At 45.0% G+C, this 26,694-nt stretch overlaps 1 protein-coding gene across 1 annotated transcript in view; it reads right to left on the bottom strand.

Annotated features, from left to right (window-relative positions):
- Positions 1-2,061: 2,061 nt before the first annotated feature.
- The window catches only part of LOC111868199 (protein tiptop), a 549,682-nt gene continuing 525,049 nt past the window's right edge, over positions 2,062-26,694 (bottom strand). The window contains exons 2-3 of the mRNA XM_023858639.2: positions 16,564-16,840; positions 2,062-6,495 (exon numbers count right to left, since the gene is read on the bottom strand). Coding sequence (XP_023714407.1) covers positions 2,757-6,495; positions 16,564-16,840 — 4,016 coding nt within the window. The 3' untranslated portion in view covers positions 2,062-2,756. The remainder of the gene's footprint in view (positions 6,496-16,563; positions 16,841-26,694) is intronic.

The following is a 26,694-nucleotide window of genomic DNA, read 5'->3' as shown; positions in this document are numbered from 1 at the left end:
GCTCTGGGTCCGTTTCAGAAAAAACAAAAAGGGAACTATTCACTACCAGTTGGCTTGCTGATGAGAGAGGTTGGCTCTGGGTCCGTTTCAGACAAAAGAAAAGGGAAACTATTCACTATCAGTTGGCTTACTGATTGAGAGAGGTTGGCTTTGGGTTCGTATCAGAAAAAATAAAAAGAAAAACTATTCTGTGGGGCCCATCACGTGAAACTATTCACAATCAGTTGGCTTACTGATGAGAGAGGTTGGCTCTGGGTCCGTTTCAGACAAAAGAAAAGGGGAAACTATTCACTATCAGTTGGCTTACTGATGAGAGAGGTTGGCTCTGGGTCCGTTTCAGACAAAAGAAAAGGGGAAACTATTCACTGTCAGTTGGCTTACTGATGAGAGGTGTTGATTCTGCGTCCGGTTCGTGTAACAGAGATATATGCTGTGAGGTCTATTTGGTACATTATCTAGGAACAATGAAATGTTGAAATGTAGTTAGGTCTATATGAACTGGATCATATGACGGATATAATATCCACATTATAACATTTTAAGCAAATGAAATGATTTCTCGTCTGAGAGAATACTACTCGCGCTTTCCTGTTGACCTTGCCTGTAAATAAATAACGACCTTTGTGGTTTAAGACATCCCATTCCTTCCTCTATATTGGTGTGTAAGCATGTCATAGTGAGCTTATGAAGTAAACTAATTTTCCCTGCACCTGAATGCAGAGCCAGAGCCAGAGCCAGAGCCAGCTTCCGATATCCACATAATGGGAAACACTGACAGGAAATTCTCACGTAACGAAGCGTTAATACCAGTTTATCAAAAGATCATATACATTTCACTAGCCTAGGTAAATTTTCGGACGCTGTTTACATTGCTTTATCTCAGTATCTAGAACAAAGTTCCTAATACGGTGATATAAGTTTCACGTCTCTTCGGAAAGCATAAGATTCTTATCTTCCATGTTGTACACTGGACTAAGAGGTGTGTGTGTGGATATTAACCCGACATAATGCCAGGTGACAACGCATTACACTCTGTTTCTAGTTCATTTCCTTCTAATTAACTTAGTTACCGCGGCCTTTCAACTGCAGATGAAGGATCATTATGAAAGAATTCGGAAGGGCCCTACTTGGCTCTATGAAGGTACCATTTCGGAAAAAGCCTGACTAAAATACAGTAATCTTAGATCAACCCGTTTGAGCATACGGTAACCAGGCCAACACCCCAACCTGATAAACACAAGTTTAGAATAATAACACTACCCCAGCTTCTTAAGTCAGAAGTTACACTTGGAAGATTGAGGTCATCGCCCCTTTCAAAGTGTTGTTTCCGTATTAACTGGGTGACAGTGACGAAAATGAGGACAATCTGCAGGAGAGCCGATTTGGCCGATATTCGAACCTGGTACCTACGTGTTACAAGTCTACAGCATTTCATAATCCATGTAAGAATAACACATGCGATTTGTAAATATTTATTACAGCTTTTATTTATAAAGAACGTGTTGTGGCACAGTGAAGGTTTCATAAAATGAATTTGGCCATGAATGAAACGTATAAATTATAATGTGTTCTCATATTTATTAAATTATTGTAAATTCATAGATTTATTAAGTCATACTACTTTGCAAACTTGTTCTGAAATTATGGGAGACTTCGTACACTCCTAACTGTATAGGCAAATTGCTTGAGCGTTTCTTTACCATGAACATAGAGGCAAGGAAAAAAATATATAAACAGTTAACAAAATAACGGGAGCTTTCAGCTTCAGTACTCGAGCTAGCGTATACATCTTGTTTATCATTTCTTGCATATTTTCATTTTAAATATACATAAATTTGAGATTAATTAATTTTCCTTTATTTAATCAGAGAAGGAAGAAATTGATATTATACATACGTATACGATGTTTTGTTTTATACTATGTAATTACTTATGAATGTAATCTCAGTGATCTCCCATTTTAAATACTTATTGACACGACCCATACCGTGCAGTTTCAGCTAAAAGATGTTTTAAAAATTTAAGAGAGAAATACTATTTCTTAAGTATCNATAGTCACCGCCGTGAAAGCCTCAAATCTTACATATTTCTCTGTTACATTTTCTTGTGCTTTCCCGCTCATACCACGTCTACAAACACACAATATGCGCCCCATGGCATGAACATGCCTCGAAAAACCTATTTCACCATTTACATGAGCAACTTAATTGTGACGTGTAATAAACAGGCTGTTCGTTTCGCTGTCATTAGAAGAGGAAGAGAACGGTCTGGTCGGCATGAACTTTGTTCCAAACAGTTCTTACATAATTCATCACAATTTTTATATTATTTTCTGTTATGGCGACACAAATACGAAACGGTAGTGTCTCGTGATCCTAACAAATTCCTCCAAATAATGAATTCTATATATATATATATTCTAATATTATTACTCTTAATTTACGACTTATTCGCGGTTGCAAGATATGGTAGCATCACATTGTACTGTGCACGAACTGAAACGGTTGCTATGCAACCGCATCTCCGAGCAGGTTCCTTCTTTAATACTAAGAATCATAAATTACAATTTTAGAACACCAACAGCAAGTGAAGAGGGAGGGAGGGGGGTCTTTTTACAAGATCTACATGGACCTGGGAGGAAGAATGACAACTGGGAATAAATAATTTACAATTCCGCACTGAAGCATTCTCATTCAGTCTCACGCGTTAATCTCACTGTTATTACGAATATGTACACACAGTCAGGCAGTCTATAGCTATACGTATTTGCTGGACAACTGTTTGGCTAGTTCTGTGTACTTAAGAAACTTGGAGTGAGGACTCTCTTCGAAGTTCGCTTGTTGTTGTGGACTCTTGCCGCTGCTGGACCCGGAGGCGCTGCCGACACTGTTAGCTCCGGCAGACACTGATGAGTTGCTATTGACTCCTGTTCCTTTGCCAGCATTTGAAGACGGTCCACTGGAAGTGCCACCTGTCTGCTGTTGTTGCTGCTGCTGTGCCTTCAGCGCTGCGGGGTCCGGGATAACCCCATCCTTAACAAAATGCATCTTGGAAAGATGATGTCGGTATGCCCCTTTGGAGATGAAGGGTGTATCACAGAAAGCGCACTTCATTATCGAGTCAGCAGTCATCACGGCGTCATTACACGCCCAACTGAAGGCGAGGATGGCTCCCGGAGCCGTCCCACCACCATTTCCACCTCCAGTACTGCTCTGACTGGACGCCACTCCCGACGAAGAGGAATGACTGCCACTGACGCCCGCACCGGCAGACGCACATGACCGGTTCCCACTGCCCCCATGTCTTTCAGTCTTGTCGCAGAGTTTCTGTAATGCGGCCAGAGGGTGGCTACTGGTTCTTCTCCCCGCACTGGAACCTGAGTCCCCGCCTCCAGTAGCACCAGACAGACTGTCAAACATGGACGACAATGCACCGAGACTGGTTCCACCGGCTGCAGAGGGTTTCTTGTCGGTGCCGGCGGTACTGCGTGGAGTTCCTGAGCGGTCGCTGCTTGCCGGACTACTAGCGCTGTTCCGGCAAGGGCTACTTGGCACGGCAACTACAGCCTCCGCACCCAATGGGGTTAGCGGCGTGGCCTGCCGGGGACTTAGTACCGGACTAGGTACGCTGTTACTGCTCCTTCTGTCCACCCCGTCCTCTCCGTCCTCTCCGCCACTCGCAGGTGTCAGAGGAACATCCTCTGTCAGCACCCTCCTCTGCCGACCGTTGCTATGGAAGCTTCCCTTGTCATCTTCGTCCTCGTCTCCGTCTTCAACTTCCTCCTTCTTTACTATCACTTCTCTACGGTTGTTTTTCCTGGGATCATCTCTCTCCTCCTCCATTACCAATTCTTTCTTTATAACGTCGTCGTCTACTGACTCGTCATGGCTTGGTATTTTCGCCGATGGGGGAGTCTGGATCCGTTTCTCTGGCGTTGTCCTGGGCGTGGAGCTCAGCAGCCGATCAGCAACAGCGGCATCCGACTTACGGTCCGGTGTAAGAGACTCTGTTCGGCCACTGCCGCCACCACCTCTGTCTGAGACGGAACTGGACTCACTCCCACTTCTTTCTCTTCTATTGTAGTGATGCTGTTGGTTGTGGTGGTGATGGTGATAGCTCCTCAGAATATTCATGGTTTGTGCATCTACTAATGGCTTCGTATAATCTACGCTTTCGTCTATACCCAAACGTTTCAGTATGCTGGAACCCATGGGGGCAGATCCTACACCACCAGGGGCACCACCATATCCAGAGCCACCGTGCCGTGTCCGGGAGTCAAAGCTCTTCTCTATCAGCTTTTCGATTGCATTGAGTACCGATGGTGACGAAGTGTCTCCTCCAGCTATAGTGCCGCCTGTACCGGCCTCTTTACTTCCACTAGACAAGTCCGTAGCCAGAGACGGGGATCTGTGATGACGTGATGTGGGTTGTGTGGACTCTTCGCTCATACCTTTCCTGCTTTCTCGGTCCGCTATATGCTGTCCCATTACGACAGGAACATCAGAGGGAAGGACGCTACTGGACAGGAGGGCGTTCTTTAGGAGGTTTCTCTGGTTGCTGCCGATGCTTCCGCCGCCCACACACTGCCGTATGTGTTCCACGAAGATGGACGTTTCGATCTTATCACCACATTTCTCGCAAGTTATTCGACCAGCGGCTGGCGCTGTGTCCCGGATAACCTTCCCCCCAATTATCAAGCCACCCTCTCCATTTTTCAATTCGTGTTGCGCGCGCTCCAGCTCCAGAAGTTTCCTCACTGGAAGAGATTTCTTACGTTTCTCTCGAGTTTGTCTTCGTCTACCTCCACTTTCAGTAATGGATCTCATGATGTGTTCCTTGTAGTGCGAATTCTTCACCATGTGGTTGCTTAACTCTTTGAGTGAACTGAACGCCTGATCGCAAACTTTGCACGTAAGAACAGCACTCACATGACTGCTAGCACCTCCCGCACCTCCAGCAGTTGTGCCACTACCAGGTCCTCCTCCAGTCTTACTGTCATCCGATGACTTCCAGGAGATGATCTGCTCTTGTGAGATGATGTTAGTGTAATGCTGCGTCTGCTGCATGTGGCTCGTCATTTCCGCCAGGGATCGGAAGCTTTGTCCACACCACATGCACTTGAGAATCTGACGCGTTTGCTCTGCGCCCTTTCCTAGCCACACGTCCTGACCTCGGACTAGTTTCCTAGGTAATGGCATTGTCTCCTTAATGAGCAAATTGAGGTCAGCGGTAGTAGGTTTGTTGCTGGTGGTTGTGGGAACCCCAATACTGGAACCACTGCTGTTGGTGGATACAGAGGGTGTGGATGTCGGTGGCTGCTGAGGGGGAGGAGGCGGTGGAGGCTGGATGGGTGGTGCAGGAACGTTGACGCCACAGTGTTTGGCTTCTTTCATGTGCGCCGTCATAGCTGCAAGGCTGGGGAAGCTCTGCTTACACCACACACACTTCAGAACGTCCTTGGCCTGGTCTGCACCTTTGTTGAGCCAGTGTGACTGCCACGCACTGTGCCTGCCACTTGTGCTACCTCCGCTTCCTGGCACACCACTGTTCACAGACGGCCTGAACATGTCATCGCCTCCCAGTTTGCTTAGTTCACTCATTTTCTCTAGCGCCTTCGTAGCGTCGCTTGGAGTTGGAACACCACCGAAATGGGAGCCCTGCTTCTCGTGCATTTTGATTTTGCCGTTCCAGAGCGGATTTTCTCCAGCGCCGTGGCTTGCATTCGCTGAGTTGTTCTTCGGAGAGAGGCTGGCTGCAACCGCTGCGGCGAAGTATGGGAAATGTGATGCAACTACAGGAGATGTCCAAGGAGACACTACAGACGGTTTGAATTCTGATGACAAGCGGCTATTCTTGCGGGATGGTGCGTGAGGACTAGGAGATAGTGATGCTACTGATAACGAAATGGAAGTCGAGTCTTCAATGCCTCGCTTCCTGCTAGGTACAGACAGATCTAAAGGACCATTGAGATGTGAGTCCGCAGGAAGGATTGGAGTAGTTGGTTTGATGAGATTCAGTGCAGAATCGGAGTCACCTTCGTCTCTCGCTGGAACCGTTCTTCCACCTCCTTGCGACTTCTTCGTGCTGAAATCCAGGACGGCAGAATCTGCTTCCATCGGTGATCGGTGAGGTGGAGGTGGTGGGGATATACCAATATTAGTAGGGAGGGGCAAGATTGGGGGAGAGGAGGACGAGGAAACGAGAGGCGAGACAGACCCACGCGGGAGGACTGGCGAGGTCATGAGAAGCCTGTGGTGAGGGTGCTGGGCCGCAGCTGTGGCACCGAGGTATGCTGCGATGGCCGCGGAATGGGGAGGAAGAAGTGCCGCAGTGGGCGGCAGCGTGACAGCAACCGGACTGACGGGGGCTGATGGTGCCGTGGTGGTGGTGACAGGCGCCGTTACTGCAGCACACAGCGACTCGCGAGACGGGCATCGCGGTGGCACAGAGGAGCCCCGAGACTCCGGGGACGGGCAGCGGGAGCCGGTGGCCTCCCTGCGAACAGACATAACCACAGCTACAGATGTGAAGCACAATTTGTGCATGACGGAAAGCCATGACACACGGACATTTTCCGTCTCAGGATAGTTTTCAATTAACATGGATATGCGTACATATTAACTTTCAGACAGAAAAACACAGTACCTGCATATCACATCAGACCATTACTGTCTGTTACTGAGTAGAGCACAATTTCAGTTTGCAATCGGCCTCGCCAGTAGCACTAGTTCTAGCCAGCGAGCATTGAGACTTCTCTGGGTAGTTTTACGAACAGTGCTAGTTCTAGCCAGCGAGCATTGGGACTTCTCAGGGTAGTTTTACGAACAGTGCTTGTTCTAGCCAGTGAGCACTGAGACTTCTCTGGGTAGTTTTACGAACAGTGCTAGTTCTAGCCAGCGAGCATTGGGACTTCTCAGGGTAGTTTTACGAACAGTGCTAGTTCTAGCCAGCGAGCACTGAGACTTCTCTGAGTAGTTTTACGAACAGTGGCTCGGTTCGTGCAGTTTCAGAAACACAAGGAAAAAAATTTCTCTGGCTCCAACAAGATCTTTTATAGTTTAAACCGTTCGTCACCGTAGACTTGATCAAGCAAAAAGATCGAACGTTTGAAACCCTGAATGTGTAATAATTTTTGGTAATGAATATGGACATGAGACATCGGAGGCTCTGGCTTCATGTTTGCCGAGAATGCCTTCCGAACTGCAACTGGACTGTTAGCGTCCATTTCTAGTACAATACAAGAATCAGATATAATTTTACCGAGTGAAGTCAAAATGGCGCTCAAGTTGAAATGCCTGCCTCCGATTTGCTCGAGAAGGGCTGCTTACTCTGGGTGACATATTTGCCACACAAGAGCGTCGAACAGCGACCCTGCGTTTCTTGAGGCCTGTCAGCCTATTGCTCCCCAGCCCCTGCAGCACTCAACAAACTATGGTTTATCGCCGATATCTGTCCCCTCAAGTCGAAAATGAGCACATTTAAAAAATTCATAGTTCCTTATCTCGCTCATTAGAGTCGAGTCCATCACAGCGTCACCAAAGGCGACCGGTGCCAGTTATATTTGCTTATTTGCGTCTTTCCTTCGACCGCCTCTGTGGTCTAGTGATCACAGTTCCTGGCTACAGATCCAGAGGTCCCGGGTTCGATTCCTGCGCTACCAGATTTTTTTATAAGTAGTGGGTCTGGAACGGGGTCCACTCAGTCTCGTGAGGATACCTGAGAAGCTATTTCAAAGAAATGGCGGCCATGGGTATTAGTTGCGCTGACCACACGACACCCCGTATCCGCTACAGCTGGCACTAACTTCGCCGAAAAGCGGCGGTTGCTCGGTTCAAACGTTTGATGAGTTATTGGTATAAAACAGAAATCTAAATAGAAATTTTGCGCTTCTGCCATGTTCCAATTTCAAATTCTACAAAGAATACTACCATAACAGGTGTATGCCTGCCGGTCACGGTAGCCGAGCGGTCTGAGGCATGTACTGTCTTCTTTCGCTCGAAAGCCGGGATCGTGGGTTCGAATCCTATACAAGGCATGGACGTTTGGTGTGTGTATTCTTTTATTTTGTATTTGTGTTGTTCTGTGTTTACGTAGAGGCCTTGCGACGAGCTGATCACCCGTCTAAGGAGTCCTACCGTTCGTAAAACGATTATGAAACTGAGAAATCGGCCCTGTGCTCCAAAATGGGAGCAAGAGGAAAGGCAAAAAAATAGATGAATATACTTCATGAAAATCTGTTACCATAAAAAATGAGGGCCTTGTACTTAATGGCTCTAGTGTTTCAAACTCCGTGGTCTGTACTCAGCAAGCGAACTATACCGACCGAGCGACCGCCGCTTGTCGACGAAGTTAGTGCCAACTTTTGCGGATAGAGGGTGTCGCGCGGTCAGCTCAACGGATCCCCATGGTCGTTAATCTCGGTTTGCTTGCAACCTGGGAAATGCGAACGGACTCTATCTGACGATTATCACGCGTTTTCAGATTGAATACCTCGTCTGTAAGCTGCCCGGATGCTGTTAATGTTCACAGTTCTGATAAGAGACAAGTTACTGAGTCCCCACATGATTCAGGGCTGTGATAGTACATCAACGCAGGCCACAACGACCTCCTTATTCATAATATTGTATTTGAGCATCCTGTTGCATTCACCTCCGTCTTTAATGCAACTTAAAAAATGTTCATAATCTCTCTTTTAATTTAAAATAACATTAAAATCGCCTTCAACTGCTACACGTTTAGGCCTTACTTGGCCGTCTTCAGGCAATTGTTACCTTTTTGAAACCGTCGCACTGCGCTAGATCGTAAGTCAACGTATTCCATGCTACTGCAATTTCGTTGTTCACTCTAAAACACATTTGTTTGAGAACAAAACTCTTTTTCTGTTCCTGCGCTATTTTCCACTTGCGGCGTCCATGTTTGTGCATGTTTTCACTAGTGGAGTGCATGCCACTTGTATCCTTATACAGCTTGTTCTGTGCATCTAATTCTTCTTGATCTGAGCACCCAAATGACATCTGGTGATGAGTACAGGTTCTGAAGCCCATTATTACGCAGTTTTCTCAAGCCCTGTTGCTGCTTCTTCCATATTGGGTAGAATAATATAGTGATATCAATATCTACACCGCCGCCCCGTTTTAAAATTCCATGTTGTCACCGCACTCAAATATTCACACACGTACCGCTGCTCTGAGATTCATCACTGATTTGCTGAATATCAATCATGCTTCAGTATCAGTGCTACACAACTCGACTTCTCAACATTCTACTCGCTTGTTGCATCGCGGTGTGTGATCTCACAGTCTGAGGTTGGCCGTCATGGGACCACAACTCATAACCCGAGGGCATTTGCAAGTGACGAGCAGTGGCATGGTCCAAATCACACACTGTTATGCATAATATAATACGTCATATCACGTGGTGACAAGTGGGAGCCTGCAACTTGATCCGCTGCGCTGTCTTCTGAAACTGCAAAATCCAGCAAACTGATTGCGCAAGGAAGAGGGCTGCCAGTGTCGGACTGCCAGTCACTTATTCTTCCTTCTCTGACGTCTTATATAAGTTAGTTTGTTATTCTGTTTGTTTGTTTGGTTTTCCTTGGCACTACAGCCCCAGTGGGCCTAGGCCTACCTCCATGAACTTCTCCGTTCACTTCGGTTTTTCTAGATCTTACACATTCGGTAGGACTCCTTAGGCGGGTGATCAGCTCGTCGCAAGGCCTCTACCTGTACTCAAACACAGAAAAACGCACACAGAAAAACGCAATATCCATACCCTGAGTGGGATTCGAACCCACGACCCCGGTTTCCAAGCGAGCGAAGACAGTACATGCCTTATACCGCTCGGCTACCGAGACCGGCGGCCGATTCTGTTACCAAAGGTTAATTATTCAGTATATTAACCTCTGTAGTCTTGTGGTCAGAGTTCCTGGCTATAGATCCAGAGCTCCCGGGGTCGATTCAGCTTCGTGATAACTGAGGAGCTATTTCGAAGAAAATATCAGCTCCGGTATAGAAAACCGAGATTAACGGCCGTGGGGATTCGTTGCGCTAACCACGTGACACCCTCTATCCGCTGAAGGTGGTACTAACTTCGCCGACAAGCGGCGGTCGCTCGGTGGGTATAGTTCGCTTGCGGACTACAGGCCACGGAGTTTGTTTTTTTATATCAAAACACATATAATATAAGCCTACTACAAAGAACGTCGCCGTGTGATAATTGGCATTCATTCCTCGTATTCTAGAGGTATATATTTCGAATCTCGGCCTTTCAGTCCCTTCACGTAAATGACGGGATTTTACCTCAAAAGAGGCAACGTCGGTTTCCTTCAGTGTCCTTTACGAATCATTAGTCCTAATCATTACATGACTTACATCCCAAGACGCATCAAATATATCGCGAGTCAATCGTATCATAGGGAAAAATGCAGAAAAGTCTTGTAACGGTGTTGATTTAAAATGTCTGTTTTTGTTTCTTAGTTAATTTCACTAGAATCTGGCCTAATTGGTAGAGCCATCACTCTATGGCCCTACAGCCCTTTGAACACTGGCCACTTTAAGTTTCTTAATCCTATACACAGTCGGTAGGACAACTTGGACGAGGGATCAGCCCGTCTCAAGGCCGCTACCTACACATAGAACAACATAAACAAAGAATAAACGAACACAGACATCAATGCCTCGAGTGGGATTCGAACCCATGACTCCAGTGTTCGGGCGGACGAAGACGGTTAATGCCTCAGACCGTGCAGCCGCTGTGATCTGCAGGTGAAATTACTAGCAGAGTGAATTAAAGAAACTCGGTTATTTATTGAAGCAATAAATAAATGTAAGGGCAGTCAGCCGATGAATTAATTAATTAGTAAATAACTCACTGCATAGATCAGCAATGCAATGAATGGTTCAATTGAACGCATGGACCAGACACTGCAATAACTGGTCAATTCGCATGTCAGTGAATGAATGAATCATTCAAACAATAAAAACGAAATACAAAAGTTAATCAGTTAACTAGGGAATAATCAGTAGTTAATAATTTTGTAAGAGTGAATTAATTAATGAAGCAGTCATTCAGTAAATCAATCAATCAATTAACGATACATCATTAAGCTAATGAAAAAATAAACTTGTGAATTAATAGAACTCATGCAATCGGCTAATCAGTTTTTCACCTAATGAATGAATGTATCCGTCCGTCAGTCAGTCAGTCAGTCAGCAAGCCAATCAACCTATAAACGAACGAGTCAGCCAGTCAGTCACAGCTACTAGCTGGTCGAACAGTCACTAAGAAAGTCTGTCCTTCCGTCTGTCCGTCGACACGCCCTGCCTGCTCGAAATGATATGGAAGAATGGGTGTAGCTGTTGTTGATTTACGATAATGGCGGGCCACCAGTGCTAAATATTGCTCAGTGCTCTGGTTTCCTTTGCTTTGCCATCGTCGTCAGCGTTCTACACGCTAAGGAGAAGGAGACAGAGAGCGCGAAGAACGAGAAAGATGGCGACTGTAAGAAAGAAGCAAGAAAGAAGAAAAGTAATTTCAACCAACCGTGCACTGACTTTATAGATTGTGTCGTAGTTAAGACTTCTGGAAAAGTTATACAATATGTGGGTGCTCTTCCTTCCTTTCTCTGCAATTGTTTTGTACGAGGAACAGGATGTGAACTGGCGTCGGTCACCTGGAGAATATTGGCACTAAGAAAACAAGTTCTTGTATATGAAGATCTTGCCGCTGGCGCGTTACATTCTACAGAACCGAAGGGCTGGTCACACTCGTACTACATATGCATGTACATACATGTGTCTGTGTATATTTATGTACAATATGTCTATCACATGCTGCAACATAAACTCCAAATTGCCAGTTACACTGACTTATCAGTTATCACCACACCACAATATTTTGCGTTATCACCGTGTTATCACTGTATTTTTAAAAACGAATAACAGAGAAAATGCTCCATAAAAATCTTTAAATTGTGTAATACTTAAGAACGGAAATAATTAAAGATTACTATTATATAATTGTTTTCAGAAATTTATTGTGATAAGGATAACAAATAGAAGGCCCATAACGAAAAGCGAGTTATATATCGAAAAACAAAATTAAAGATTTGGGGCTTTCACGGCGGTGACTAAGAAGAAAGCAGTCTTTTGGGATTTGGCACCGTGTATATGTGGTGTTAACCGATGTTTCGCTTGTGGATTTCTTATATTTTTCCTTCTACCCTGAAGATGGAGGTGGTACGTTCCTTCGAAACTTCGGTTAACACCACATATACACGGTGCCAAATCCCAGAAGACTGCTTTCTTCAACAAAATTAAAGGTTGTCGAATTTCACGCAGATAGTTAGGTGTTTTTTTTTAACCTAAAGCGCTTGAAACTCTGTTTCGAAAATCATTTCAACTTGAAAAATCCTGTCACTCAGTTATATCTGTGACAACAAACAAAAACAGTTTAGTAAGAACATGAATTATAATCTGTGATATGTTAATGTAGAAGTGCATGGAAATCGGATAAGATGAAGCTCACAACAATGGCTAATGCTCTGTGTTTCGCAAACCACTAGCAGCGCTGGAGAAATATTTCCATGTTTTCTTTCCCATTTTTAAAGGTGCCGGAAAATGGTTAACATGAACAACCGTAAGGCCTAACTAAAAGTTTTAAGGAGAGGAGTTCGTAAAGATAACATTTTAAAACCATAATTAAAACATTTATAATGGAAGCTCAGACAAGTGGAAAACACATGCAACTTGTAGTTTTCAAGAAGTCAACATACAGGTATAGCAAAAAGTTTTCTGAGTATTTCTCAGTGTCAAAGAGATAAAACGTGCGGACGCATAGCATGAACTTGCCGTTACCTTCTTCAGGGACGCAGTAACCACCTGAGAACACCACCGGCAGCATCATTACTTAAGTTCTTGCTTGGATACGTGGTCACCATGCAGTCGTAACAATTATATTGACACCCTTCGTTCGCCCGTGCCATAGGCCAAGCGGTTAGTCGCTGGTTTTCCACCGCGGTGGCCCGGGTCTGGTCATTTGGGATTTGTGGTGGACAAAGTGACACTGGAGCAGGTTTTCTCCGAGTAATTCGGTTTCCCTTACCAATCTTTATTCCATCAATTGCTCCACAATCACCTAAGATCTGGGGCTGATACAACAGACCAGAAGTGGCCGCAGTACCAAGTGGACTCAGTCTCACAGCACAAAACGAGAAACAAACTCGGCGGTTTTAGTCCGCAAGCGGGCTATACCGACCGAGCGACCGCCGCTTTTCGGCGAAGTTAGTGCCAACTTTAGCAGATAAGAGGGTGTCGCGTGGTCAGCACAACGAATCCCCACGGCCGTTAATTTCGGTTTTATAGACCGAACTATTTCCCTGAAATAGCTACTCAATTATCCTCACGAGGCTTAGCGGATCCCGTTCCAGACCCACTACTTCTCAGAAAATCTGGTAGCACAGGGAATCGAACCCGGACCTCTGGATCTGTAGCCAAGAACTGTGACCACTAGACCACAGAGGCGGCCAGTCTCATCCCAATAATAATAATAATAACAACAACAACAACAACATTTACACCCTTCGTTCGACCATCGGCTGTTACTATGCCATCACTTTCAGCCTGCGGAAGCGACAACCTCCTCCTCCGAAGAGTCGCTCCTGCAGGACTGCAGTACAGTGAAGTGCGCTGCAGAGGAGATAGTTCTGCAGCAATTAAACGTTGCGTCAGCACTATAGCCGGTCGACATGTCACATTCCAGTCAATGAATATTATCTTGTGGGGGAAAGCTTCCGGTACACAGGCCTATTACTTGCACTTGTTTCGTCATTCGAGTTCCCGGTACAAGGTAACAAGTCTCAGTTCCGCGATGCGATGGCTTAGTTCTCCCTGTATGAATGCTTGATCAAGAAATGCCATGTTCTAATCCCTTCCTTGCTATGCATGCAGTACCATGTGTAAAAGCACTCCCCTTATAGTATAAGGGTTTGTGTGTTTTTTAAGTAGTCTATATAGCGACAGGCTACGGGCTGGACGGCGGAGGTTCGATTTCCAGCAGAGGCAAGTGATTTTTTCCTTTCTACAATATCCATAACAGCTCCTTATTAAGTGGTGCTCAATAAATTAGGCATAGGGACAACGTCACATCATCTTTATCAGTGATGGTTACTAATTGTATCTCTTCGACAACGGGAATTATACGTTTCCATTGAAATAGTATAACATAGATTTGCAGAGCCTTCGGACGTAAGATGATGATGATGATCATAANAAAACAAAGAAACAAACAAACTCCGTGGTTTTGGTCCGCAAGCGAACTATACCGACCGAGCGACCGCTCCTAGTCGACTAAGTTAGTGCCAACTTTAGCAGATAGAGGGTGTCTCACGGTCAGAGCAACAATCCCCGAGACTGTTAATTTCGGTTTTCTAGACCGGAGCCGCTATAAATAAACAAATTCGCATTAAATACTTGTATTTGTCCCGAACTGGCATTAGGATTTTTGAAACAAATATCACTGAAGTTTACAATAGCAATACATTGGACATCAGACACCCACGTCGTGTTATATGCCGGTTCGGTTATGTCCGCAGCAGAGAATTTCGTTTTCAACAGTTCGGACCTTATAAACACTATAAGCTAGAAGAGTATTTTCTTAACCGCCGGGTCGCGGCCCGGTACCGGGCTGCGGTCTGACAAAGGTTGAGAACGACTGAGCTAGATTGTTTCAGGGTCAAGTGTCCTTTATACTGGAAAATCACAGGCGCAAAGCGCACTCACCACCCCAAAATTCTGTAGGAGCAGGAAATGACGGTAATTTCGATGGGATTAACTCAGTGAAGCTCAGTCATTATATTGTGGCATGATACCCGTTGCTAGGCAACGAACGCGAAAGAAGCAGCCATACACAACAGCTGCTAAGTAACGGCTATGAAAACAAGCATGTTTCCACAGTAAAAATTGCACAGCAACAATGGAATTGTGTTCTCTGTGCGATCCGTGCCGAGATGTCATAAGCAGGACAGTCACTGAAAGCCAGTTGAGTTGAGCTGGTTGGTTGGTGAGTTAAGAGGACTGCTGCAGTTTAGTCGATGTGAGAAACTGGTAGCTGAGGACGGGGATGGTTCGGGAGTCCAGAGGAAGTGGAACGTCCGTCGTTGGAAGCCGCTACCGATCAACGGCTAAGGAAGACGTAATTATGGACACTAGTGTGTGTGTGTGTGTAATAGTGAATTATAAAGTGTAGTCACGTGCTGTATCAAAGAGTCCAATAAATCCGATTACCAATCCAAAACAGTGCTTCAGTCACTCATACATGTAACAACTGTTGTCAGAATTGGGAGTGGATTGACTAGATTAATTGGATTGGATAGAACTGATTCCGTCAAACTGAGGCAAGATGGATGACACACTAGAAGAAATGGAGGTCACGTAAGTACGGATCCCAATCTAACGGATACAAAGGCTGAATTAAGAGCCAATAACAAGATGTTTGAGGTCCTTCAAGGTACTCTAGTCTTCCGGATGGACATCCACCAAGTCAGGACGCGAGTTTCTGTAGCTGAGGCTGGGAACAGTTCGGGAACCCAGAGGAAGGGCAATGTACGCCGGTGGAAAGCGTTACAAGAAAACTGGTGAAGACACAGCGGGCTGGGAAAATTGAAGTGTAAATTGTGTGAATTAGTGAAACGGTTATAATTACTTGTCGTCACGGCTCTGTAGGAGTTCAATCAATCCGAATACCAATCCAAACCCGTCTATACACTTGGTCATAGACTTACGACCGACTTCCGTTCTGACTGACAGGTCGTAAGTCGATCTGGTCGTATGTCGGCCATATATTTATTAACAGTATTTTTTAACCTTTCTAATCTTTTTATCATCTTCATAATTTATTTTTAAAAACTTTTATATTTTAATCATCTTTTTTTTGTGGTTGTAAGTGCGGCCGGTCGTAAGTCGACGACCAAGTGTAGTTAACTCCATCACGTGACAATATGTACCACCTGCTTTAGTAACAAGTTCTGCATGTTGCCAACACAGCGTATTTATGATTTGCGTAGTCTGTGATTCCTAGAACAAAAAGCGACTATTTCTATAAACATCATTACCCGGTTAGTCTTCGTAATGCACACGTATACGTGTTCTCTGTGGTGTAGTAGGAACTAAATTTTGAACTGTTATTTCAGTTTCAGGCTTCAAAGAATCGGTAGCACACTCCCATGACATTAAGTGACTTATTTCTTGGGCTGGGTTGTGACTGAGTCCACTTTGTACGTCGGCCACTAATTGGCCTATTGTGCCCGCCTTGGATGACAGAGGATGAGTGTGGAGCAGTCGGTGGAACGAGAATTGGCAGGAGAAACCGAAGTACTCGGAGAAAACCTGCCCCAGTGCCACTCTGTCCACCATAAATCCCATATGACCTGACCTGGGCTCCAACTCGGGCCGCCACTGACTAACCGCCTGAGCTATGGCACGGTCGGTTATAAAGTGACATGATCAGCCACGATGCAAATACCGTGCCCCACACAAAAAGCAAAGATCCTCGAACTGCTCAACTCACCTCAGAGCTAGTGGATCCTGTAACATGGTTATGGCAGCTTCCGGTTCTGTTTCGTGTTCGTCGACAACCATTGGTGAAGGAGTGGCTGGAGACGCCGGAGCAGTCGCTACTGGAGTCACGGATCCTGCTACATCGACGTCTTCCTGGAGTCCGCCTGGCGAATCTGCTGCTGCCGCTGAAGTGGGGGACACTGGTTCGGACGAAGCGTCATCCCCTGCCAGCTTGCTGCCAGGGCTGTCTGGTGGCCCACCCTCTTCACCGCCTTCCCCTCCTTCCCCTGGGAATACAAGCACACACGCGGCACGTCAGCACTCACGGACCGTCTGCATACCAACATAGGCTATGGCACTTTCTTCTAATGCGGGAATGGGTGGAGCTGAGTGCACGAGATCATTGGCCGCCGTGCGACAAAAGCGATCAGTTCCGCATTAGAAAGATGTGATTGGACTGAACTGGCTGGGGCAAGTTGTCATGCCAGATTCAAACATTTTTTTTATCTAATGAAGCCAACAATGATTGGACAGTAAAGGTAAAGCTATCCCTGTAACAGGCCGTGGAGTCCCATAGGATTGTGAGACGTCGAGGCTCCCAAAATTTCTAGACAACTGGGTCTCAGATGGCGGTGAGGTTCTCAGCCTTACGCGCCGGCCGCCCTTTAACCCCAGGAATATTTCTGGTACTCATTTCTTTTAAAGGCTCAGTCGATCCCAGAGCCATAATGTGGCTCGAAGGATTAGGTCAACTGAAAAAATCCACCTCATCGGGATTCGATCTTGTAAAGTTTGGAAAAGAATGAAAATTATAAACATTCTTTTCATACAGAAATAATTTTCTCGAATTCCCTCTTAATCATCTTATGTCCGAATATTACCCTATACACCCTGCATTTTACACTCTGAAACATCCATTCTACCGTCAGAATAGGAGACTAAGCTACAGAGCTGCATGAGAAGGACGCACAATAAGTTACACTTCTTGTGCACTCTTTCACCTTTGGATTTCTGTGGATGAGAAGGTAAGACGACGTTTTCCGAGCCGAATGACAGCATATCTATATGTAGAAAACAATCACTATTCAAGAAAATAGCTTAGTGATGGACGTCATGTGTTGCTGTCATGCATGTCTCTCTCGTCCAAGGAAAACAAGTGTGAGTGAGTCACGGCGTGTCAGGCGTGCAATGTCGCGACGGGCTCACAATTATAACGTTGCCACCTAACTGTTATACGCAGCAGAATCCTAGACGCTGTCTGTCGGCCCGATCACCACTCCACGAAGATACATAAAGGGCGTGGAGGAAACAAATCTGAAACGACAGAGAGAAAGCTCCTTGCTGCTACAGTGCAAACGCGATTTAATGATCCCTCATATCAACGCTCAGCCCTATCTGCCTCAAAACAGCACTGGCCGACAGACAAGTGTCTTCTCTGCGAGCACTGTTTCACTATCACCCTTCCCATCTCATCCTCCTTGACGTCGTCATTCTAATTATATTTGGCGAGGAGTGCAAGGTATGAAGCTCCCTGCCATGCAGTTTTCTCCAGCCTCCTACTATTTCATCCAAATATTATCCTCAGTGCCCTACTTAAACCCGAGATCCTATATCGGAAAATAACGTAGTCGAAATATCTAGGGCCTGCTACTGCAAATTAAGCGCAGCTATGAGTCACGAAACTATAATTATTAACATAAATTCCTACTAGCCTCAGCATATAAAATCGAGTATCTCAAGGAGATCTCACTGCCTCTGTGGTCTAGTGGTCGGAATTCTTGGCTACAAATCCAGAGGTACTGGGTTCGATTCCAGGCGCCACCAGATTTTCTGAGAAGCAGTGGGTCTCGAACGGAGTCCACTTAGCCTCGTGAGGATAACTGAGGAGCTATTTCAAGGAAATGGCGGCTCCGGTTTAGAAAACCGAGATTAACGGCTGTTGGGATCCGTTGCGCTGACCACGTGACATCCTCTATCCTCAAAATTTGACACTAACTTCGCCGACAAGCGGCGGTCGCTCGGTCGGTATAGTTCGCCTGCAGACTACAGGCCACGGAGTTCTTATTTTTTGTTTTTGAAGGAGACTTGGTTCTTCGGAGACCTTGTTCTTTTAATGTAGACGGTGTTTCGTAAGTAGTTATGATGCAAGCAAGAGTCACAGTTTCTTAGACTAAAGACCCAAGTCTCATGGTTAAATTCAACACATGCCTTCCATCGCCACGTCTCCTGGGGACAGTGCCTCTCCTCTCCCCTCGAAGGAGATGACACCCCTTCCCTTTCATTTCCTCCGCTTTCACACAATAACATCAGTAGCGTGTGCAAAACGCAGCAAACCTTGTAATTAGTAGAGCTTGCGGGGGTTAATTTTAATTAGAAGGTCTATCGGGTCTGTTCCTTCCCAACCTCGCTCTCCTTCGCTTCTTCTTCTTCTTCTCCTCCTCCTCCTTCTCTTGCAAAACTATCTTCTCGCATCTCTTTACTGGGCACGGAGAGACAGATCGGCTGCTCCAGACGATAACGCAATGAAACATAACGTTAAGTTCGCAGCAGATCTGTGCACTTGCAAGCCATAATTTTCTCGACATGAGAAATGCATTTGCAACATTCAGAAATCGGGCTAGAAGAAACACGCCTACTAGCAAACTGCTCTGCTGGACACGACACTGAGACAGTTTGGTTTCCCAGTGTAACAACTCAGGCACTGACTACACAAAATAAGCACAACACGACACGATATACGGCGCGACATGAAACATGACAAGACTCATCTGAAAACTGTATTTATTTTGTCAGTCTAGGCGGATGAGTCACCGTATCCGCGCGGGCTAAGGCATCAAACGCCTTAGTCCGTTGAGTTGGAATCCCACTCGAGGCATGGATGTCCGTGTTCATTTTGTTTGCGTTAGGTAGCGGCCTTCCGACAGGCTGATCCACTGTCAAAGGAAGCTCCCCCAAAAGTGTCTCCACCTTGTCGTGGTGGTGGGACTTGCGTGGCTCTGTGACCTGGATAGCCACGGCAGCGGTAATTTAACTACCGGTAGGGTCACCCATGCCGGAAAGGTCAAAGGGTAGAGTCCAGGCTAAGTGAGACAACCTGGTCCTCAAGGTTGGGGGTTGGGCATGAAGCTAACAACCTCATCCTCTTAAAAGAATTTAGTTCAGAAACCTAACAACCAGCCTCGGATAAGTGGAACATATGGGAAACGGACTAAGCAAAGGACAAGGAACAATGATATTGCGATAACTTGGAATGTACGCACAATGCTGCAACCCGAAAAGATGCACGAACTAGCCCAAGACATATTCCAAAAGAAGAAAAGAAAACCCAGGATGAGATGGCTAGACGATGTCGAGAAGGGCCTGAAGAAAATGAAGGTGAAATGATGGATAGAGAAGATGATGAATAGAGAGCAGTGGAGACTGTTTGTAGAGGAGGCCAAGGCTCATCCAGGGCTGTAGCGCCGAGTGGTAGGTAGGTATGCTCCTAGTGGCCGCAACAGGAATAGGAGGAGGAGGAGGAGGAGAAGAAGAAGACGGAGGAGACGCAGCAGCAACAAGACAGACATTTCAGTGTCAAATGACTGTAACATTTGCTCTGCTGCATGTTGTGCCGTATGTCACCATGCTGCATGTTGCACCTCTTTGACGTAGACCATGAGTAAGATCGATCTTCGTTCGAGTCCTGAATCTCATAGGCGTTTCGAGTGTTCGCTATTCAGAAACTCTTACGTATCCCTTGTCCTTAACCCTAATCATGTGCTCAGCCCTTAGTCGCCTGCATTTTACTGGCCCAAATAATCCTATTCTAACTTGCCATCTACTCACTTCTTCGCTTCCCCTTGTCCCCTTTAGCGTCAACATTAGCAACAGTAACTAGCAGTAAATGAATCTGGAAAGTTCAAGGCTGGCTCTTAGATCCAAACAGCCTCCTATCCAACTAGTCAACGTGGGAATCATGCAACAGGAGTCATTTCCTCCTACAGTCGAGCTCTAGAACACGTAGAGCCGCTCCCTCCTTAAGGGCGCTCGTTCCTAGCGGCTTCGTACTATCGTGCCAGTAGATCCAGATGTATCATCATCATTCAGAGATTCTGGTATCAGAAGTGTCATGTGTCACCATATGCTGACATGTTTTATGACACTTCTCTTCGTGTCTTTATTTATATAAGTTTTGACAACTCGGTAAGGTAAAGATATCCCTGTAACAGGGCGTCGAGGCCCATAGAGGTGCGGGACGTCGAGGCTCCTAAATCATCTAGACAATCGGCTAACAGATGGCGGTAAGGTTGTCAGCCTTACGCGCCCGTCGCCCTTTACCCCCCAAGAATATTCCAAGAAATATTCATTTCTGTCAGAGGCCGAGTCGACCTGGAAGGATTAGATCAATTGAAAGAATCCAGTGACCTCATCGAGACTCAAACCCGCGATTTTGAAGCTTGTAGTACAGTGCCTCAACAACTACGCTGGGGGGAAAGGCGGCTGGCGCGTCAGGCTGACAATCTTACCGCCATCTGTGAGCCGATTGCCTAGAGCAAATGTGGGAGCCTGACTTCTCACAACCTATGGGCCGTCACGGCCTGTTACAGGAATAGCTTTACCTTGTTGTCAGGAAAACTTCACAGTACCATTTAACCATTTCCGCGGGACAAAATGTTCTATGTCTGGGTGGTCGGTTCTTACTCGGCCAATCAAAAAGTTTCCTCATTGGTTGAGGCACTAGGCTACAAGCCGGAAGGTGGCGGGTTCGATTTCCGATGAGGCGGATTTTTTCAATTGACTTAATCCTTTCAGCTTCACTATGGCACTGGGGTCGACTCAGACTCTAATAGAAATGATTACCAGGAATCTTCCTGGGGGGTAAAGGGCGGCCGGCGCCTAAGGCTGACATTCTCACCGCCATCCGTGATACGATATCTAGAGAAAATGTGGGAAACCTCGGCAGCTCACAACCCTATGGGCCTCCACGGCCTGTCACAGGGACAGTTTTACTTTTCCGTTTACCATTTTACCCTAATATCAGACATTCTATCTGAAGGGTAAACTACACTTCTACCTTGAAGATGGAGGCAGCCCATTCCTCCAAGACGTCGGTGAACTCGTCACAATATAGGGCGTAAATATGACGACGGTCTTCCTCAGTTCGTCCAAGTGTTTCATCTCCATTTACCGAAGATAAATACAACAAACTCCACATGAAGAATTTCATTACTTTAAAACTCGGTTTCAATTCTACCGCCACCTGTAATTAACCTAAGCAAAGATGGCGCAACTGCACTCAAGTCCCGGAATTCAGTTACATAACCTGAAGATCAAATCTCGCTCAAGAAGTGGGGGGGAGGTACCATGAAGCTACCAAAATCGATTTCATCACCATAAAAATAACTTACCAACAACACATTATGAAAGTCATATAAAAATAAATTCTTAACGTGTAACGAAAGACAAAGAACAGAGCTATAGATTTAGCATATAGAGAGTGTTTCAAGCTAGAGAAAACTTGTAATGAACGACTCTCAAAGTTCTATGTGACAATTTGAAGCACGTAATTTTCCTGAAGTTTCACAGTCAAACGATGTCATTGAGTTCCGCAGTAAATGTTAGCAATGGTTATAAATTTTATGACGTCGACTGTAGGTCTGAAGATCATAGAAATGCGGGAGTAAGATGGGGGGGAGGGGGTTATGAGAAGAGACGGTGAGAGTGAGAGAGAGAAAGAGAGCGGACAAACATTGCGAACAAAATGCGTTCTAATGTTTCATTAACCACCACCATCATGAAGCATTATTTCATCTCTATCGTGCACTGAACGTTCCCTGCAACAGCGAGAAATCATAAGCCGAGACTCTATCGTAGTTTTCCGTACTTCCACATTCATAATGTTCCGAAGATAAACAACAAAAGCCTTCATAACATTTGGAAACTCAATTTTTAAACGACAAACGAATTTAGGAAATCCTTACTACAAAAAAAAAAAAAACCTGGTTGAAACAGGAGCACATGAAACGAAAAACTATTCTATTGGAAAGTGAATTGTCCTCAGAATGTAAACTCCTTGACAGTCCTTTTCAAGAACCTAACAGTGGCTCAGCGACATTAAGTGGGTCCTCTGTCATCCCGGCATGGCGCGTCCTCAGGTTGCTGATGGAGGAGACGGCCTCCAGATAGATACGAATATATTGAATAAGCAGTCTCTGACAGACAAGGGGTGGTCCTTCCGCTTGGGGGGTTGGGCGTGGGGCTACAACTCCTCACTATAAATTATAAGCTTCTTACGAAATGTCACAAAGGACCTCGAACATGGACGGATTATTTAGATAAATGCCCTAGGCTACGGAAAACGGACATGAGCTTTGGCACCGCGGAATGTCAGAATTCTCCATAAGGCAGGTTCGCGCAGGGCAGTTGCGAAAGCAATGTCAAAGTATAAGATAGATTGGTGGGAGTATAGGTCAGGTGGGACGGAGGTGAAACTGAACCAGCAGGCGAATATACATTTCTTCTATGGAAAGGGAATAAGACTCATGAATTAGCTACAGTTTTTTCGTACATAAGAGAATCATATCAGCAGTTAAGGAGGTAGAGTTCGTTAGTGACAGGATGTCGCATATTATACTAAGAGGTCGCCAGTGTGATATCTTTATGAATGTTCATGCCCAAACAGAGGATAAAATTGATGATATAAAGGACAGGTTCTACGAAGAACTAGAACTTGTATTTGATAAATTCCCGACGTACCATATGAAAACTTTGTTAGGAGATTTCAATGCCGAAGTAGGGAGGGAAGACATTTTCAAACCAACAATTGGGAATGAGAGTTTGTATGAAATTAGTAATGATAATGGAGTTAAGTAGTAAAGTTTGCCACATCAAAAAATCTTACGGTCAAAAGTACAATGTTACCACATCGTAACATCCATAAATTTATTTGGACATCTGATGGAAAGACTGAAAATCACACTGAACATATTTCTATAGACAGGAGACGGCACTCAAGTGTACCTGATGTCCGACTGTTCAGGGGAACAGATTGTGATACAGCCCACTGTCTGGTGGTGGCAAAGGTTAGGGAGAGTAAACAAACATCACACAGAGTTCATACGGAGAGGTTCAATCTCAAGAAATTAAATGAGGTAGACGGTAAAGAGCAGTATTGTGTTGAAATCTCAAATAGGTTCGCGGCTTTGGAAAACTTGGACACTGAGGTGGATATTTCGATGAAGGATATTCAAAAATATTAGACAAAAGGAAACAATCCAAATTCCAGTGGTTACAGGATCCAAACGAGTTAAATGGGGATACTCTGAACAATATAAGACGTGAAACCAGCAGGCATTTCAGGAACAAAAAGGGGGAATATCTGAAAGACAAAATTAATGAGTTGCAACGAACAGTAAGAACAAGAACATTATAGACCTGTATAGAGGAATAAGTGAGTTTATGAGGGGTTACCAGCCTAGCAGTAACATAGTGAAGGATGACAATGGTGATCTGCTTGCAGATTCCCGCAATATCTTAAATAGGTGGAGGAACTGCTTCTCTGTTATTGTACGTACATAGGGTCAGTGATGTTACGTAGATAGAAATGCACACAGCTGAGCCGTAAACACCTGATCCTTGCCCTTTTGAGGTTGAAAGTGCTACTGCAAAATTGAAACGGTATAAATCGCCAGGTAGGGATCAAATTCAGGCAGGAGGTGAAACATTACGGCCTGAAATCCATGAAATCGTTAATTCTATTTGGAGTAAGGAAGAACTGCCTGATCAGTGGAAGAAGTCTATAAAACTGACTGTAGTAATTATCGTCGAATATCACTATTATCAACTTCATGCAAAATTATTTATGCAATATCCTTCTCTCAATGTTAAGTCCATATTTAGGTGAAATTATTAGGGGTCATCTGTGCGGGTTTGGACATAACAGATCGACCACTGATCAGATGTTTTGCATTCGTCAGATACTGGAAAAGAAACGGGAGTACAATGAGACAATAGACTTCAAGAAAGTCTATGATTCAGTTAAGAGGGAAGTGTTGTACAATATTCTCATAGATTAAAATGTGTTTAAATGAAACCCATAAGAAAGTCTGTACATTTAACACTTGTATGATAATTTTCCTATACAGATTGGTCTAAAGCAAGGAGATGCTTTATTGCCACTGCTTTTCAGCTTTGCTTTAGAATATGCCATTAGGAAATTCCAGGGAAAACAAGTGGGACTGAAATTAAATAGGACACATCATCTGTCGGTCTGTGCTGACGTAAATCTGTTAGAGAATCACATAAATACCAAAGGAAAGAACAGAGAAACTCTAATTGACGCAAGTAAGGAGGTTGGTCTAGAAGTAAACACAGAGAAAACTAAGTCTGTCTCGTCACCAAAATGGAGGGCAAAAGCATGACATAAAGATAGCTAACAGATCCTCTGAAAGTGTGGCACAGTTCAGATATTTGGGAACGACTACAACAAATCAAAACCTGATTCAGGAGGAAATTAAGTGGAGACTGAACTCGGGTAATGTTTGCTACCATTCAGTCCAGAACCTTTTGTCTTCTCGCCTGCTGTCTAAAAACGTAAAAATCAGAACATAAAACTAGGAAAAAAAGAAAGTAAAAAGTAAAGGTGTCTCTGAAACAGGGCGTGGAGACCCATAGGGCTTTGAGATGTTGAGGCTCCACATTTTCTAGACAATCGGCTCACAGATGGCGGTGATAAAAGAAAGTAAAAAGTAAAGGTGTCTCTGAAACAGGGCGTGGAGACCCATAGGGCTTTGAGATGTTGAGGCTCCACATTTTCTAGACAATCGGCTCACAGATGGCGGTGATAAAAGAAAGTAAAAAGTAAAGGTGTCTCTGAAACAGGGCGTGGAGACCCATAGGGCTTTGAGATGTTGAGGCTCCACATTTTCTAGACAATCGGCTCACAGATGGCGGTGATGTTGTTAGCTTTACGTGCCGGCCGCCATTTACCCCCAGGAATATTCCTGGTGCTTATTTCTGTTAGAGGCTAAGTCGACCCCAGGGCCATAATGCGGCTGGAAGGATGAAATCCAGCTCAGCGGCATTCGATCCCGCGACCTTCCGGCTTGTACCATAGTGCCTCAACGAACTACGCTATCGTGTGCCCCCCAAAATCACAATATACAAAACTATAATTTGCCTGTGTTCTATATGGGTGTGAAACCTGGTCTCTGACATTAAGGGAGGAGCATAGACTGAGGGTGTTTGAGAACAGGGTGTTGAGGAGAATATTTGGACCGAAGAGGGATGAAGTGACGGGAGGTTGGAGAAAACTGCATACTGAGGAGCTTAATAACTTGTACTCTTCTCCAAGTATAATTAGAATGATCAAGTCAAGGAGGATGATATGGACGGCTCTTGTGAACGCGGTAATGAACATCCGGGTTCCATAAAATGTTGGGAAATTGTTGAGAAGCTGCACAACTGGCGGCTTGTCGAGAAGGGCTCAGCTCCATGGAGTTAGTTAATAGTCGCTCAGCTCCTCAAGATATCCCCTTCCCTAGGAACCCGAAGGTTCATTACCTTGTACTCAACTGTCCATCACTCACCTGTCTCTCCGCGCCCTCAAACTCTCGTCCTTCAAATCCATATTAATAATATCATCGCATGTAAGCCTTCGTCTTCGCTATGGTCTCTGCGCTTGAGGTTTGGTGGTAACAAATCTGCGAATATTTCTCGCATCTCGCAACGTGCTACATGGCCTAATGGCAGATTGTGAAGCTCCTCTTGCAAACGGAAATCTTTCACGCGGTATCTCAAATAAAAATCAGAGTGTAATGGAAAATACACACATTATTTTGACCGAGTGATGGAAGATATTTTTCGAAATATAACATCTAATTAACGAAATGCAAATAAAAACATCTTAAAGAAAGCAGTCTTCTGGGATGTGGCACCGTGTAGATGTGGTGTTAACTGACGTTCTACCTTGAAGATGGAGGCGATACGTTCCTCTGAAACGTCGGTTAACACCACATCTACACGGCGCCACATCCCAGAAGACCGCTTTCTTTATAGTCACCGCCGTGAAAACATCAAACCTTACATAAAAACATCTTACTGTGTAGAGCGTTATTTGCTAAGTAACAATAGATTTGTATCTGCAATAAACTGACACCAAGGC

The sequence above is a fragment of the Cryptotermes secundus genome, unplaced genomic scaffold (assembly GCF_002891405.2).
Source record: "Cryptotermes secundus unplaced genomic scaffold, Csec_1.0 scaffold146, whole genome shotgun sequence".
Taxonomy (NCBI): domain Eukaryota; kingdom Metazoa; phylum Arthropoda; class Insecta; order Blattodea; family Kalotermitidae; genus Cryptotermes; species Cryptotermes secundus.
This window is presented reverse-complemented; position numbering and strand designations above follow the sequence as displayed.